We start from the raw sequence: 15,103 nt of genomic DNA, 5'->3' as shown, positions 1-15,103 counted from the left end.
TGACGTCCTCTCTATAACCGCAAGTAATTCAATATGTAAACAAGTTCTGCACCACAAGTATTTCCAAAAATATCTCGTGCTGACACGATAATTTCGGTTAGTGATTATGAGTTCACGTAATACTTGTTTCCGAATAAAAACAGTTCGCTTTAACTGTTATAAATTTGAAACTTATGTAGTTTGCATTACATTTTTAATTTATGATTTATTGCATATTATCTACATCATGTCGCAATTACCGAAGACTGATATGAAATCTCTAGCTTTACATCATTTGAAATACTGATTATATACTTAATATTGTCAAATTAACAATGCATGCTGTTTATATAACTTTGAAATATTGTATCTAAGCACGAACGTTTCACAGAGCATTTAAAGGCTTTTCAAACATATAAGCTTTTATACGATACGACCCGAAACAAAATCTGTATCAGTCCCACTCTCGTAAAGCTGCGAAAAGAAGTCTTATTGTCTCTATCAACAAGCCATTACATAGAACGGCTATGGAATTGAAATTTCACAATCACCCCCGGTTATCGAAGTATGGCAGAGTGATAACCAGAGTGGAACGACGTGGTAGGAAAGGAATCCTAGACAACTTTGATAAGGATATCATCAAAAGATGTATGGAGCTGGGTGAACGTAAACATAAATCCGACAAAGGAATGGACGTCTGATAAGTATGGTAGAAAACGGCCCATGGGTTCGGAACAGAGGATCGTTGTTATTCTTGCAAGTGAAGATGTTGGATATTTAGATGGATGCTATGCCATTTTTCTTCTCTGTGGCATCTGGGAGGTAGAAACTATAATTCTGGGATCAATTCAGAGGTGCTCGAAGGCTGGCTAAAGAACCGTTTGCTGCCTTTCCTCAAAGCACCCAGCTGTATTGTATTGGACAACACTACCATTCGGTGACCCATGATCACTTCAAGGCTCCATCTTCGGTAAATATAAAAGTTGACATGATTTCATGGTTTAAATCAGGCAGCCCTACATATTCTGGCCGTTTATCAAAGGGGTAACTAAACTCCTTGCTTAAAAGCAATGCACCAGAAACAGTTTTCAAAGCAGGCTGTCAAATCAGGGAGTTTGGACACGAGGTTGCGCGACCCAAAATGGACAAGAATTGTTTTATCACAAAGTAGTCTTTTTACATGTTGAAAAGCTGTTTGTTATTTAGGTGTCCATTTCCATTTAACTTGTTTTTGTTTTGTTTTGATAGAGTGGCAAAAAATTTTAATAAAATTGTACTTATCCTAAGAACGAGTTTAGGCTCGTTTATTAGTGGGAGGCGGCATTTTAGTGATTGCATCAACTTTTCTACCGTTTGCAATGCTGCCATTTGATAGTAGATTGCACAAAAACGCACACTATGGAACATTTTTTGGAGATTACAGTGAAGTCCCTTATCATGAAGTTGGTGTAATAATCTCTGTATGTTTTGTAAATGATCGGTGACATCCTTGCCACTCACAAGGATATCGTACTAAAAAGACTGCGAGACATGGAAGATCCTGAGTCAGTTGATCTATTATTTGTTGAAAATATGCGGGAGCTGAACTGGTGCCAAAAGGTAGTCTCATTGAATAAGAACACCTTTATGCGTGTTGAGTGTGAGGTGTTCTTGCGTTTTTTGGTGACAACAGAATCTGTGTACGCGTCGGCTAGGTCGATCTAAGAAAATACATAGCCTCCTCCCAATTTGCGCAAGAGATCCTCTGGTAACGGTATTGGATATCTGTATGTTTCTGGTTGCGGATTAACTGTAACAGAGCAGTGATATATATATATATATATATATATATATATATATATATATATATATATATATATATATATATATATATATGTGTGTGTGTGTATATATATATATATATATATATATATATATATATATATATATATATATATATATATATATACGAGAGAGAGAGGGGGAGAGAGAGAGAGAGAGAGAGAGAGAGAGAGAGAGAGAGAGAGAGAGAACAATTTGTTACCGAATATAAATTAGAGTACAAACAAATGTATCGTTATAACATTGTAAGTAGATGGACAAAAGAATATATTATATATATATATATATATATATATATATATATATATATATATATTATATATATATATAGCAAAATGAGTAAAAATCAACTCACATTTCGTCCAATACGGTCGTTTCAACACTCGAATGCGTCTTTTTAGTTGGGTGATCTTCTTTGATGGAGGGTAGATATGTAGTAATGTAGTTCATCAAAGAAGGTTACCAAACTGAAGAGGCGCCTTTGGGTGTCGAAATTGCCGTATTTGACGAAATGTGAGTTGATTTTTATGCATCCTCTAATGCCCTGATTTGTAAATTTATTGGGTTTTGTTTTTTGTTTTCTTTTTTTTTCTGTTTTTTTTTGTTTTTGTTTTTTTTTTTTTGGGGGGGGGGGGAGGGGGTTACCACTAAAGGCATGATTATTTCCCACTTAATTCTCTCAATCAGACGATAAACGTTAAACGTTAACTTTTACGCTGCCAGCCATTTCGACTGCACGGCCTTTGCCAAGCTTTGTTTTACATTATATAAGAAAAGAAGGTACTTTCAGGAAAAACACTCTCAACTCCGAAACTGCACAAGACAGCTTCATGAATTCTTCAGAGAATGTTTATGATTTGGTGATGTCTATGAAAATATATTTGTTATGCGAATAAGGTCACATGATCTTCGGCAGCCATCTTGGATTTTAGAGAAAGTATTAATGTCCAGGTTTTTTAAATGCTGTTTTTCAGACAAATTATTTTGATAAACATCACAATGTTTGTATATAAAGTGAACTGTTCACACAATCAACTGCCTCTTAAAAAATAGATGAAAAAAAATCAATTGGACTGAAGTCCGTTATATCCACCGTGGAATTGGAAAAAGGCAAATTCCAGTCAGCATCATGTCCATTCTTATCTCTTATAATATACCTACTGAATGATAACAGAATCAGCTGATTGAGTACCACATACCATTGGCAATGTAAATAATTTGTTTGTTGGTATGATTGATCATGCGGGAAGAACTGGTGTTTCTTCTCCTTTGTTGTTCCATGGCTTATTGTTTTCTTTGGGATATTTATATAATTTATGTTAATATGTACGTTTCTTGGTGTCATACATGCCGATGATTACTTTTTCATCGAAGATATAGCGGGTGCTAGTTCTTAATAATGGAAAAAACAATTCCTTCATTTCAGGTTCCTTATTTTAGGTGAAAACTCATTTCTCCAACCTACAGTCAGGATTGCTGATACAATAAATGCTTTCAAAATGCAATATACAGAGAACTCCTTGGCTTGAAGTACGATTAATAAGATTTGTTTTGGGGTTGGGTTTTTTCCTGCTTTTTTCATCCTTATGATCAACAAGTCTGTGGTAAAAAATCATGTATGCACCAACTTGACTTTTTGTTTGTTGACGTTGCGTACTTATCCATGCCATCAATGTTATCTTTCTTTTATGTGTATTAACTTAAATATTTCTATCTGCAAAAACGACACGATATTTAACCCTTAATGATGATTATTACTATATTATCTTATGATATTGAAAAATGTCTACATCGTCGTGGGTTGTACTCCCTCAAAGATAAAAATAGTGTAAGGCGATAAGAGTACAACTAACTATCGTTGGAATATAAATGGTATTTTAATATTTGTCTGTTTTAGAACATACGAGTATAAGAATACTATGGACTGTAAAACTTTACTTTAATTTCTTATGATGATTTAATTTTGCCAAAACTATTGTGACTTACACAACCATGACATTTTCTCTCTCCAGCAAACGAGTCCATACGGGAAGCCAATGAACCAAAAAAGAAGGAGTAAAAATAGATGACATCATTATCATGAATATATGACATGGATTTATGATAAGAGAAGCGGAGTATTTCCTGTCTATATTCTTCATCTTGTAAATATCTATATTGGTTTGCATGATCAATTTGAAATTGGTATCTCTCTCTCTCTCTCTCTCTCTCTCTCTCTCTCTCTCTATCTCTCTCTCTCTCTCTCTCTCTCAAAAACCATGAAATAATAGTTCTCAACTTTAGTATAAAAGGAGCTATTTATAAACATTTGAAAGATAATTAAGATAGTTTGACTTCTACAACGTTGTTATCGAGCGTTGCTCTCATCAGGAAGTGGAAGTGAAAGTAGATTGTTGTGTTTTCGTATTTTTATAGATTCGTGTTTATGGAGGTTCGTAATTACATAAAAGGTGTTTGTTTCTATGTCTGCATGAGGAAGTTAGTTCGTTTCTTCTGTTGAGTGTTGCTATGTTCGGTTTAGTGATGATGAAGAATTTTCTCTAGGTTGTTGCTGGGCTGATCTGGCTGTGATAGTTTTCGGTTGTTGTTGGATGAAATAATGTTTTGTATGTTTGGCATGCAGGTGTATCCTATTTTGACGGTGTTTTTGTTCATGACTGGGTGTAGAACGTGACCGGGAGGGAAGCATTTTTGTAGTAGATTGAAGAATTTGTTACCGATAGAAGTTGGCCAAACATACAAAACATTATTTCATCCAACAGTAACCGAAAACTATCACAGCCAGATCAGCCCAGCAACAACCTAGAGAAAAATGCAACTGTAGGACCCAGACAACATGCCCACTAAACGGCAATTGCCTGACTCAAAACGTAATTTATCAAGCCACAGTAACACGACCAGACACCCCAAAACAAGAAACATACATTGGCCTCACCGAGTGTCCATTCAAAACCAGATACAACCTGCATACATCTTCCTTCAGAAACATACACAAACGACATTCTACTACACTAAGCGAACACATTTGGAACCTCAAAGAAAAATACATACAACACAGCATCACATGGAAAATCATCTCCAGAGCACAGTCGTACTCCCCCTCTTCTAAGATTTGCAACCTCTGCTTGGAAGAAAAATTCTTCATCAACACTAAACCGAACATAGCAACACTCAACAGAAGAAACGAACTAACGAACTCATGCAGACATAGAAACAAACACCTTTTATGTAATTACGAACCTCCATAAACACGAATCTATTAAAATACGAAAACACAACAATCTACTTTCACTTCCACTTCCTGATGAGAGCAACGCTCGATAACAACGTTGTAGAAGTCAAACTATCTTAAATATCTTTCAAATGTTTATATATATATATATATATATATATATATATATATATATATATATATATATATATATATATATATATATATATATATATAATTTTAATATTTACCACAATGTTTGAGTCAGTCTACATCGATGTTTCAGGCCTGATCAGCCATCGTCAGGACTGTGTGTTACATGAGTTTGGTTGTTGACTGTTGTTGTTTGTTGAAGTGGTTCCGGTTTATAGTTGATTAATAAGAACTTCCGGCGATGTGTACACCTATTGTACATCTCATTTTTCGTGTTGAGTGTGGCTTCATGAGGGTGTTTGATTATAGTATATTTCTCTTCCAGGCATAAGCTACATTGTTTTGATGTTGCTTTAGATAAAATTTTCCATGAAATGTTGTGGTCTAGTTTGTTGTCTTTTAATTTCCAAATATGTTCGCTGAGTTTTGTGGATGTTTTTTTTTTTGTTAGTGTTTCTAAATGTTGAGGTGTGGAAGTTGTATCTTGTTTTGAAATTATTTTCCGTTAGTACTACATATTTTTCTTGCTTGTTTGTTTCAGTTTCGGTGACTGTGGCTTGGTAAATTAAACTTGATTCTAAACATTGTTATTTCTGCAGTTGCATTTTATGGCGGGTGGGTTTTGCTCTTGTCGGTGGTTTATTAATATTTTTTTGGCGTGGCTTGAAATTATTTGTTCTATGTTGCGCATACACGAGTAGCTTATTTTTATGGTATTCCTGTTGATAATTTTATGTAGCTTGTGGTTTTTTGGAAAGTGTGTATCAATTAACTTCAGGAACTGCTGTCCAATATGTGTGCTGACGTTTTTGTCGAACGGTGGGTTGAACCAAGTAATATGTCGTTTTCTTGTTTTGCGTTCTTCACTTGTCTGTTGAGGTTTACATGAGAGGGGGGCCTGTGTATTCAAATGGTGTGTTGTATCCGCTTTTTGTGAGTGCTTCTTTGCAGGGGATGGCTGCGACGTTGAATATCTCTCTGTTTTCCGAAAGTTTGCTCACCCTCAGTGCTATGCTTTTTGGTATGTTATCAATGACGGAACGGGGGTGGTTGCTGTTTTTATTGATGTAGCTAATGGTGTTGTTTGGTTTTCTGAACGGTTGGAATGAATTGGATTTTATGTCGAATGTGATGTCGAGGAAGTCAACTGTTTTTTTGTTTGCTTCTATCGTGATTTTCAAATTGTTGTTTTGGAATATTTTACAGATTTGTTTTTTGATGTTTTCGTTCGCTCTTGGTCGTTTGTTGGTTATAGAGAGTCCGTCATCTCTATACAGGCCGATGTATGTGTGTGTATGTTGCAGTTGTGATAGGATGTAGAGTCCGACAAGTTCGCATGTTTCAGCACCGTCGAATTTCAAGCCACAACAAAAAAAATATTAATAAACCACCGACAAGAGCAAAACCCACCCACCAGAAAATGCAACTGCAGAAATAAGGAATATTGCCCACTAATCAAACAATGTTTAGAATCAAGTTTAATTTACCAAGCCACAGTCACCGAAACTAAAACAAACAAGCAAGAAAAATATGTAGGACTAACGGAAAATAATTTCAAAACAAGATACAACCTCCACACCTCAACATTTAGAAACACTATCAAAAAAAAAAACATCCACAAAACTCAGCGAACATATTTGGAAATTAAAAGACAACAAACTAGACCACAACATTTCATGGAAAATTTTATCTAAAGCAACAGGATACACACCAACATCAAAACAATGTAGCTTATGCCTGGAAGAGAAATATACTATAATCAAACACCTTCATGAAGCCACACTCAACACGAAAAATGAGATGTACAATACGTGTCCACATCGCCGGAAGTTCTTATTAATCAACTATAAACCGGAATCACTTCAACAAACAACAACAGTCAACAAACCAAACTCATGTAACACACAGTCCTGACGATGACTGATTAGGCCTGAAACATCGATGAAGACTGACTCAAACATTGTGGTAAATATTAAAATAATAATTCGCTCCATTGCTACATGTCGAGCACTTTTCGTACCATATTTGTATCAAACACGATTCAAAAAACAAAAAAACAAAAAAAAAAACAAAAAAAAAAAAAAAAAAAATATATATATATATATATATATATATATATATATATATATATATATATATATATATATAAAAAATATATATATATATATATATATATATATATATATATATATATATATATATATATATATATTATAAAAACAAAAACCATGAAATAATAGTGCTCAACTTTAGGATAAAAGGAGCTATTTATAAACATTTGAAAGATAATTAAGATTGTTTGACTTCTACAACGTTGTTATCGAGCGTTGCTCTCATCAGGAAGTGGAAGTGAAAGTAGATTGTTGTGTAGTGTCGAGCGGAAGTCTCGATGATACCTCAAGTCATCGGCCACCAACACTCAAAACTTCCCGAACTCGATGACCAAGGAAAAGTCGGGAATTCCCGAGAAGTAGCACTTCAACTGAGCTTTGGATGGCTTTTTTGTATTAAAACTTAAAATACATTAAATAAATTCACTTTGTATAATAATAAAACATTGATACCTATAACCATTTTGATCTATTTACGACGTTTGTGTTTTGTTAGCTGTTTAAAATATGATATACCGTCAATACCCAATACCAATGACTAGGTATTGAATGAAAGCACCGATGACTAGAGCGATGCTCGAGACTTTTTTGAGTCTCGAGACTCAAAAAAGCATCGAGACGCAAAAAAGTCTCGAGCTTCGCTGGAATCATCGCCGACGAGAGAGGGGTGAACAATGCAGATAGTACACATTGTTAGTAACGCGTGCGTCGCTCGCGCAGTATAGTCTCGAGACTCGGGACTCGGGACTCAATACGAGAAGCATCGACGACCAAGATTCTCGAGACGAGAAAAGCATCGAGAACTAAGTGGAGGTCGGGAAGTTCTCAGTCGTCGATGACCTGACTTCTCAAAACCTAAAGCATCGATGACCTTTTGGTGACCCGAATGCCCTCCCCTATTGTTGTGTTTTCGTATTTTTCTAGATTCGTGTTTATGGAGGTTCGTAATTACATAAAAGGTGTTTGTTTCTATGTCTGCATGAGGATGTTAGTTCGTTTCTTCTGTTGAGTGTTGCATGTTCGGTTTAGTGATGATGACGAATTTTTCTTCCAAGCAGAGGTTGCAAATCTTAGAAGAGGGGAGTACGACTGTGCTCTGGAGATGATTTTCCATGTGATGCTGTGTTGTATGTTTTTTTCTTTGAGGTTCCAAATGTGTTCGCTTAGTGTAGTGGAATGTCGTTTGTGTATGTTTCTGAAGAAAGATGTATGCAGGTTGTATCTGGTTTTGAATGGACACTCGGTGAGGCCAATGTATGTTTCTTGTTTTGGTGTGACTGATCGTATAACTGTGGCTTGATAAGTTACGTTTTGAGTCAGGCAATTGCCGTTTAGTGGGTATGTTGCCTGGGTCCTACAGTTGCATTTTTTCTCTAGGTTGTTGCTGGACTGAGCTGGCTGAGATAGTTTTCGGTTATTGTTCGAGGAAATAATGTTTTGTATGTTTGGCATGCAGGTGTATCCTATTTTGATGGTGTTTTTGTTCATGATTGGGTGTAGAACGTGACTGGAGGGAAGCATTTTTGTAGTAGATTGAAGAATTTGTTACCGATAGAAGTTGTCACGTTCTTGCTGTAGGGTGGGTTGAACCATGTTATGTGTCGTTTTCTTTGTCGTTTTTTGTTGGGGTGGTAATGGTCTCTTCCTCATATTTTAGTTTGTAGTTATATCCACTTTTTTGTAGTGCGTTTGTGTACGGTGGGATTGCATCGTTGAATATGTTGTTGTTTGTAGAATTGTTAGATAGTCGTTTGTTAATGCTCTCGGGGATGTTTTTATTATAGATGGCGGATGATTGCTATGTCTATGAACGTACAATGGTATGTTGTTGGGTTTTGAAAATGGTTGTTAGGTGCCGTCGTTTAGGTTGATGGTTATGTCCAGGAAATCGAATGTTTTTTGTTGGCTTCGATTGTGATTTTCAGATTGTTGTCCTGGAGGATTTTGCATATTTTTTTCTTTATTAATTCTGTCTGTCTCGGTGTCTTATTGCACAATGCGAGTCCGTCGTCCCTGTATAGTCCAATGTTTATATCAAGATTTTGCATTTGAGAAAGTAGATATAGTCCGACGAGCTCGCATATATATATATATATATATATATATATATATATATATATATATATATATATATATATATATATATATATATATATATATATATATCAAGGAATTTACCCAATGGAAACCGTACGGTGCTCTTATTGGCTAACCAACCAGCGGCCTCGATGAGAAAAATATCCGCCATTGAGACATGGGCTGGGAATCGCGTTACTATAGTAAACAAGCGCTGATCGGCCGTTCATGAAAATAACTTCCTGCTCGCTCGTTTAACTCAAAATTATTCAAAACGATGTCTCTAAAATGATATAAATGTGATTTCTTGAGGTTTTCTTCACGGTCAAAACCATACAACATTCTATTAATGATTACGTCCTAGGCAAAAAGGAATATTGACAGATCGACCGAGAGTTGAACTCATCAGACGACAAACATCAATGCGAAGGGTAGAGAGAGAGAGAGAGAGAGAGAGAGAGAGAGAGAGAGAGAGAGAGAGAGAGAGAGAGAGTCAAGCTATTGTTTGTCTTGCCCTGTTCTATATAGAGAAAAGGATAAATAGTATAGCCTCATGTGTGAGTGGTTGTGTGTCATAGTCATGTTTTTAAATTGTTTCTGTTGTCTATGTGTGTAGTGATGACGATCACACGATCACATTCACTACATCAGCGCGACGAAACTACCCCCCCCCCCCCTTTTTTTTTTTCACACACACGTAATTCACATGAGTAGAGTTGGACTCGATAGTTCAGTGGTTTAGCATTACAGTTAGAATTATCGTTTCCCGGCATTAAAAGCTATTTTAGAGGGGGGAAATTCCACATTTTACTGCTGCTGCTGCTGCTGCTACTACTACTACTACTACTACTACTACTACTACTACTACTACTACTACTACTACTACTACTACTACTACTACTACTAAAGTTATTGAGAGAAAAATCTTTATTTAGAATCCCTGAGCACAGGCGAACCACTGTGTGTGTGTGACGTAGCTGTAGTCTAATTTTATCAGAATTAGGAGGTCAAGGAGTAATCTCTTTGGATATTAAGTAGGATTATATTTTTTCCGTATTAATATTAGTGTTAGTGGAAGTTACAATGAAATCGTATTAAAAACAAAAGACTAAGAATAACATCAGATCGAGATGATTCTGATAGCAAAAAAGTAGGCTATATATGTGACATATTTAAATTCAGTCACCAAGCATGATAAAAACAAACAAAAAATCAACACAAATAATTTTAACCCTCTCCAGGCAAAAAGTTGACGGTAGCATTTAAATATTTTTTAGTCGACTAAAACATAGTTTACTTTACTAAGAACATGCAAATTTTGATGTTGATAGGGGTTGACTGGTTGAAGATATTGTAATCCTGGATTAGGTCAAAAGAACAAAAGCAGAAGAAAAATAATCAATTTAAAAAACAAAAACAAAAACAAAAACTGTCAACTTGGAACAAAACAGCACCAATGTCTAACTCTGGGACCAACCTTTAGATAACAAGTTGTTGTTGATGTCGTTTTCTGGTCAAGTCTTTACAGGTGTTTAAAGAGTATTGTCTTAGTGTGCTTTTGACGAACTGAGCATGTGTTGTTGAATATGTGTCTGTCTGTAAATAGTTTGCCGTGGTGATACAACAAAGTTCTACAAAATATGGAACAAGCTTCTTTAATAATCTGTGTTACATGATTGTCCTCACTTTCAAAATGACTTTCCATGGCATGCTTATCTAAATCTGTAAACATTGATGGCCCTAATCTTTCTGTTACTTTTATTATCACTTTACTTTGTGCTATTGACTGCTCTCAAAGGTCCCTCATTGTGTGTAGTTAGAATTTCTCTCAAACAAAGGTAATAACTTTATAAAAATCTTCAGATGGATATAATAATCTCCCCCACTCCTGTCTTTTCTTTCGGTAATACTAGATGATGATGGTTTGCTTTAATCAGGATTGTCTAATGAGGCTAAAAAATCTGAACAAACAGAACATTTGATTTTGTCTCGTAATTTCCTTGCGATAAATCCAGACATATAATACAAAACATCTGAATGGTACTCTGAGGGCTGGCAAAGGGTTTTCGTAAAGATCATAGTTTTTCTGTCCAATTCAGGTTGAAAAGAGTTTGTCGAATTGTCAACAGTAAAAGATGAATTTTCTTGGAAAAGCAGGTAAGCAATTAGCATTTTTCGAACTCAGCACACCATTCTTCATCAAAATAGACCTGAGGGCATATTTAACTTGAAGGACATGCGGGTTATTATTCCAGCCACCTCTTCTTCGTATCCTTGAAAACAATGTTTCCAAATGATCTTGAGAGATTCTGTAAGTAAGTATGTATTTGTAGTTATTGGCCAAAAGTCTCCGAGATATCAATTCTATAGATGTCAGTGTTGCCAAAAATCCAATAAATCCAGTTTTCCTCTTTGATTGTAGTATTGGCTTGTTAGTGTTGTCACATAAAGATGATATATAATTTCTGGCAAAACGAATAAACTCTAATTTTTCCTCAAGATTTTCCTTTGTAATGGGGCTTTTAAATCCTTTTGTACAGAAACTACTGCTGTTGCATAAATCAAACAATTTATCAAATATACGAATAAATTTACAAGTCGCTTCAATCCAGCAAATTCAGGCAACTTCAAGTCATCCCGAAGAAACGTAATGGCAGAAGAGCTTAAAGTTTGGGCAGCAAGAGAAACTTTCATTTTATTTTTCACATAATCAATAAGTCTTCCTTTTAGCTTGTTGGCAAGGTTTAAATTACTTTCAAGCTGCAGCTTGTGAAGTGCAACAATATAAGACCAATCAATTCTCTCCTCTCCACGGCGCAAACATTTCAGGTCACCCAATGCATTTCTAACATTTTTTAACAAATGACAGGCATCAAAAATAAAGGGAATGGTTTTAGATGAATCAAGGGGTGCGGAAACTCAGGATCAATGACATCTGAACTTATAGTGCATCCAATAGCAGTTGCAGTCGCTTGGTTAACATAAGCTCCATCACACACAACCCCTTGAACAGAGAAGCCTGCCTCAGACAGCCAAACTATCCAATCATTAATAATCCGTGCTTGCTGGGCTGCACTAATCTTATCAACAAGAAAATAGCCAATAGGGTGCTTAAAATATCGCCTTTGTCCAACGATGAGAAGAGTAAGACTTTCTGAAGCTAATGTGTCTGGTGATGCAACTTGAAGATGACCATGGTTCACATAGCCAGCATAGGTCTGGGATGCAGGGTCAAACACAACTTGCTTCCGAATGGACATCGAATCAAACATAAGGCAAACATCCTTCATTAAATCATCCTTTTTAAGTTGAGCTTGCAAGGTATTAAAAACATCTGTAATAAATCCTGGGGAGACATTGTGGGATGCAGACCACCTACGAATGGTATCCGCATGAGGCAAATGCAAATACTTTCTCACATAATTATAAGCCTGAGCACTATAGAAGTGCAAGGAAACAGCAAAGGATTTTAATTCATCGAAAAAACGCGTATTATTTTGGACATATGGGCAGCTTTTAATTCATTTTCAATTAAAGTGAGGGTTTCCACAGCAAAATTTTCTTTTAGGATGTCAACATTGTCTTCTTTCAACAACTTTTTCTTCTTCAAATCTTACATCTCGACGGGCCAACTTCTTCCTCGTGCTACTGAGGTGTTGCTTTTGATGAAGTATCTTTTCTTGGCAGACAAGCAACTTATTTTGGGTCTCTTCTAAATTGTTACGTGCATATACACTTGTAGCACTACCCTTGTAGTACCTATCCAACTTCTCTATATGTCATTAATCATGACCGTTCTCCCTAGTACCCATCTCTGTCACACCTGACAATGGAATGCATTGTACCCTGCTCTCTCCTTAGCGTCCTGTCCAACCTATATTATATCTAGTAGTATTTGCTGTAGCCAGTTGTGTTCCTACTCTCGTATTGATATCATGTATGCACTGTTTTATTAAAGTACTCATCTTAACCTGAATACATCCTTGTTTGTTTATTGTATTTACAATACTATCGACAATCGGACATTTACATAAACCTTATTGTTGTAACCAACTTATATTATGGTGACAACACGTAACATGGTGGCAGCGGTAAAAGTTATAAATTGATAGCGATTTCAATTCAATTTATGGATATTTTCTTTTCCTTGTGAAAGACTTGACCGATTGTGATGATGTCTCACGAGCCTGAAAACCTCGATTCCTCAACAATGGATAACAATGTTTTTCCTAGATCCTGCATTCCCGGACTGAAACCTCCTTCTTCTTTTGCCCTGAGTGCAAACGTGCCTGAGTCTTGGAAACTGTTTAAACAAAGATGGAGTACTTACAACTTACAGTGTCCTTACGCAACTCAATTCTCTTCGTCGTGACGTTCAAGTTGCCCTGTTTATCTACTCCTTGGATGACGATAGTCTCAAAGCATATAATGGATTTAGTTTCGATAAACCAGAGGAGGAAAGAACTATTGACGAAATTATTGCCAAATTCGATTCATATGCAATTGGTGAAATTAATGAAACATACGAACGTTTCCTGTTCAACAATCGCCATCAGCTGGATGGTGAGTCATTTGAAAAATTTTACACTGAACTGAGACGACTAGTTAAAACGTGCAACTATTGTGAAAAGTGTGTAGACTCTATTCTCCGGGATAGGATTGTTCTAGGTGCCAGAGATAAGGAAACACAGAAAGACATGCTGAAAAGCAGAGACCTTACCCTTCAAAAATGTATTGACATCTGCAAAGCCGCGGAAAATGCCTCTAAACAAGGCATGTGTCTGAATAAAGGATTAACTGCGCATTCAACCTCCGACGAAGTGCAGCATCTAGACAAATCTAGATTTCATCGAGGAAAATCAGCGGCAAAACCTACACAAACTCCGAAACAACGCAGAGCATGCAAATATTGCGGCCGGGAGCACGAAATGCTCAAAAGTAAGTGTCCTGCGTATGGCAAGCGCTGTTCTAAATGCAAAGGCCAAAATCACTTTTCGTCAGTCTGCAAGTCGAGAAGCAAAGTTAACAACCTGTTGGACAGTCAATACTATGACACTGACTCGGAACAAGAATGGGTCAACGTACTTAAGAATGCCAGAAATAAACTGGTAAGGTGCAAAATGTTTGTAGCGCGACAACCTGTTACATTTCTCATTGACTCTGGAGCAGCAGTGAATGTTTTACCTGAACATTATGCCTCAAGTGTAACTCCCTCTAACACTCGTTTACAAGTTTATGGTGGTGAAGAGATTCAGTGTGTAGGCAAATCAACTGAAAATGTCTACAACCCTAAAACCAAAACCCATCAAAATGTGGAATTGTGTCCTTGATGAAAATTCATCGAAACTGACCACGTTTCAGACCTGCTTTGGGCGATATCGATGGACTAGATTACCTTTTGGACTTTCTGTCTCACCCGAAATATTTCAAAGAAAAGTAATGGAAAGAAACAAAGAAAAACTCGAGTTAGCTAAGAATAGCATTACGTTCATGGGACATGTGATTTCAGTTAACGGTATTAGCACTGATCCTGAAAAAGTAAAAGCTATCCGTGATTTTCCAACACCGAGAACAGTAACTGAAGTTAGACGATTTCTGGGGATGATTCAGTATCTAGCAAGGTACATCCCAAACCTGACTGACCTCCTACACCCTCTGCAAAACTTGACTAAGAAAGATGTAAAATTTACCTGGTCCAACACACAAGAAAACGCATTCAAACTTGTGAAGAAAGCTATAGCGGAAAGCCCTG

General features: G+C 36.2%; 2 protein-coding genes across 4 annotated transcripts in view; both read left to right on the top strand.

Moving 5' to 3' along the window:
- Positions 1-4,048, top strand: part of LOC144975020 (carbonic anhydrase-related protein 10-like) — a 306,136-nt gene extending 302,088 nt beyond the window's left edge. For all 3 annotated transcript variants that reach the window (XM_078918664.1, XM_078918663.1, XM_078918661.1), the window contains one exon: positions 3,813-4,048. In XM_078918664.1, coding sequence (XP_078774790.1) covers positions 3,813-3,859 — 47 coding nt within the window. In that variant the 3' untranslated portion in view covers positions 3,860-4,048. The remainder of the gene's footprint in view (positions 1-3,812) is intronic.
- Positions 4,049-12,715: 8,667 nt separating this feature from the next.
- LOC144975843 (uncharacterized) lies at positions 12,716-14,681 on the top strand. Its single transcript, XM_078920032.1, has 2 exons — positions 12,716-12,735; positions 13,691-14,681. Exons 1-2 carry the CDS (start codon positions 12,716-12,718, stop codon positions 14,679-14,681), a joined length of 1,011 nt encoding a protein of 336 aa, XP_078776158.1.
- The last annotated feature ends 422 nt before the right edge of the window (positions 14,682-15,103 follow it).

The sequence above is a fragment of the Berghia stephanieae genome, chromosome 6, assembly GCF_034508935.2.
Source record: "Berghia stephanieae isolate SIO BIC M18660-M18661 chromosome 6, UCSD_Bste_1.3, whole genome shotgun sequence".
Taxonomy (NCBI): domain Eukaryota; kingdom Metazoa; phylum Mollusca; class Gastropoda; order Nudibranchia; family Aeolidiidae; genus Berghia; species Berghia stephanieae.
This window is presented reverse-complemented; position numbering and strand designations above follow the sequence as displayed.

Bases quoted from the DNA above. Each gene is read 5' to 3' on its own strand.
- LOC144975843 (XM_078920032.1), top strand. From the start codon at position 12,716: ATGCAGACCACCTACGAATG. The intron at 12,736-13,690 runs GTATCCGCATGA...TACAACTTACAG, and splicing joins ATGCAGACCACCTACGAATG to TGTCCTTACGCAACTCAATT.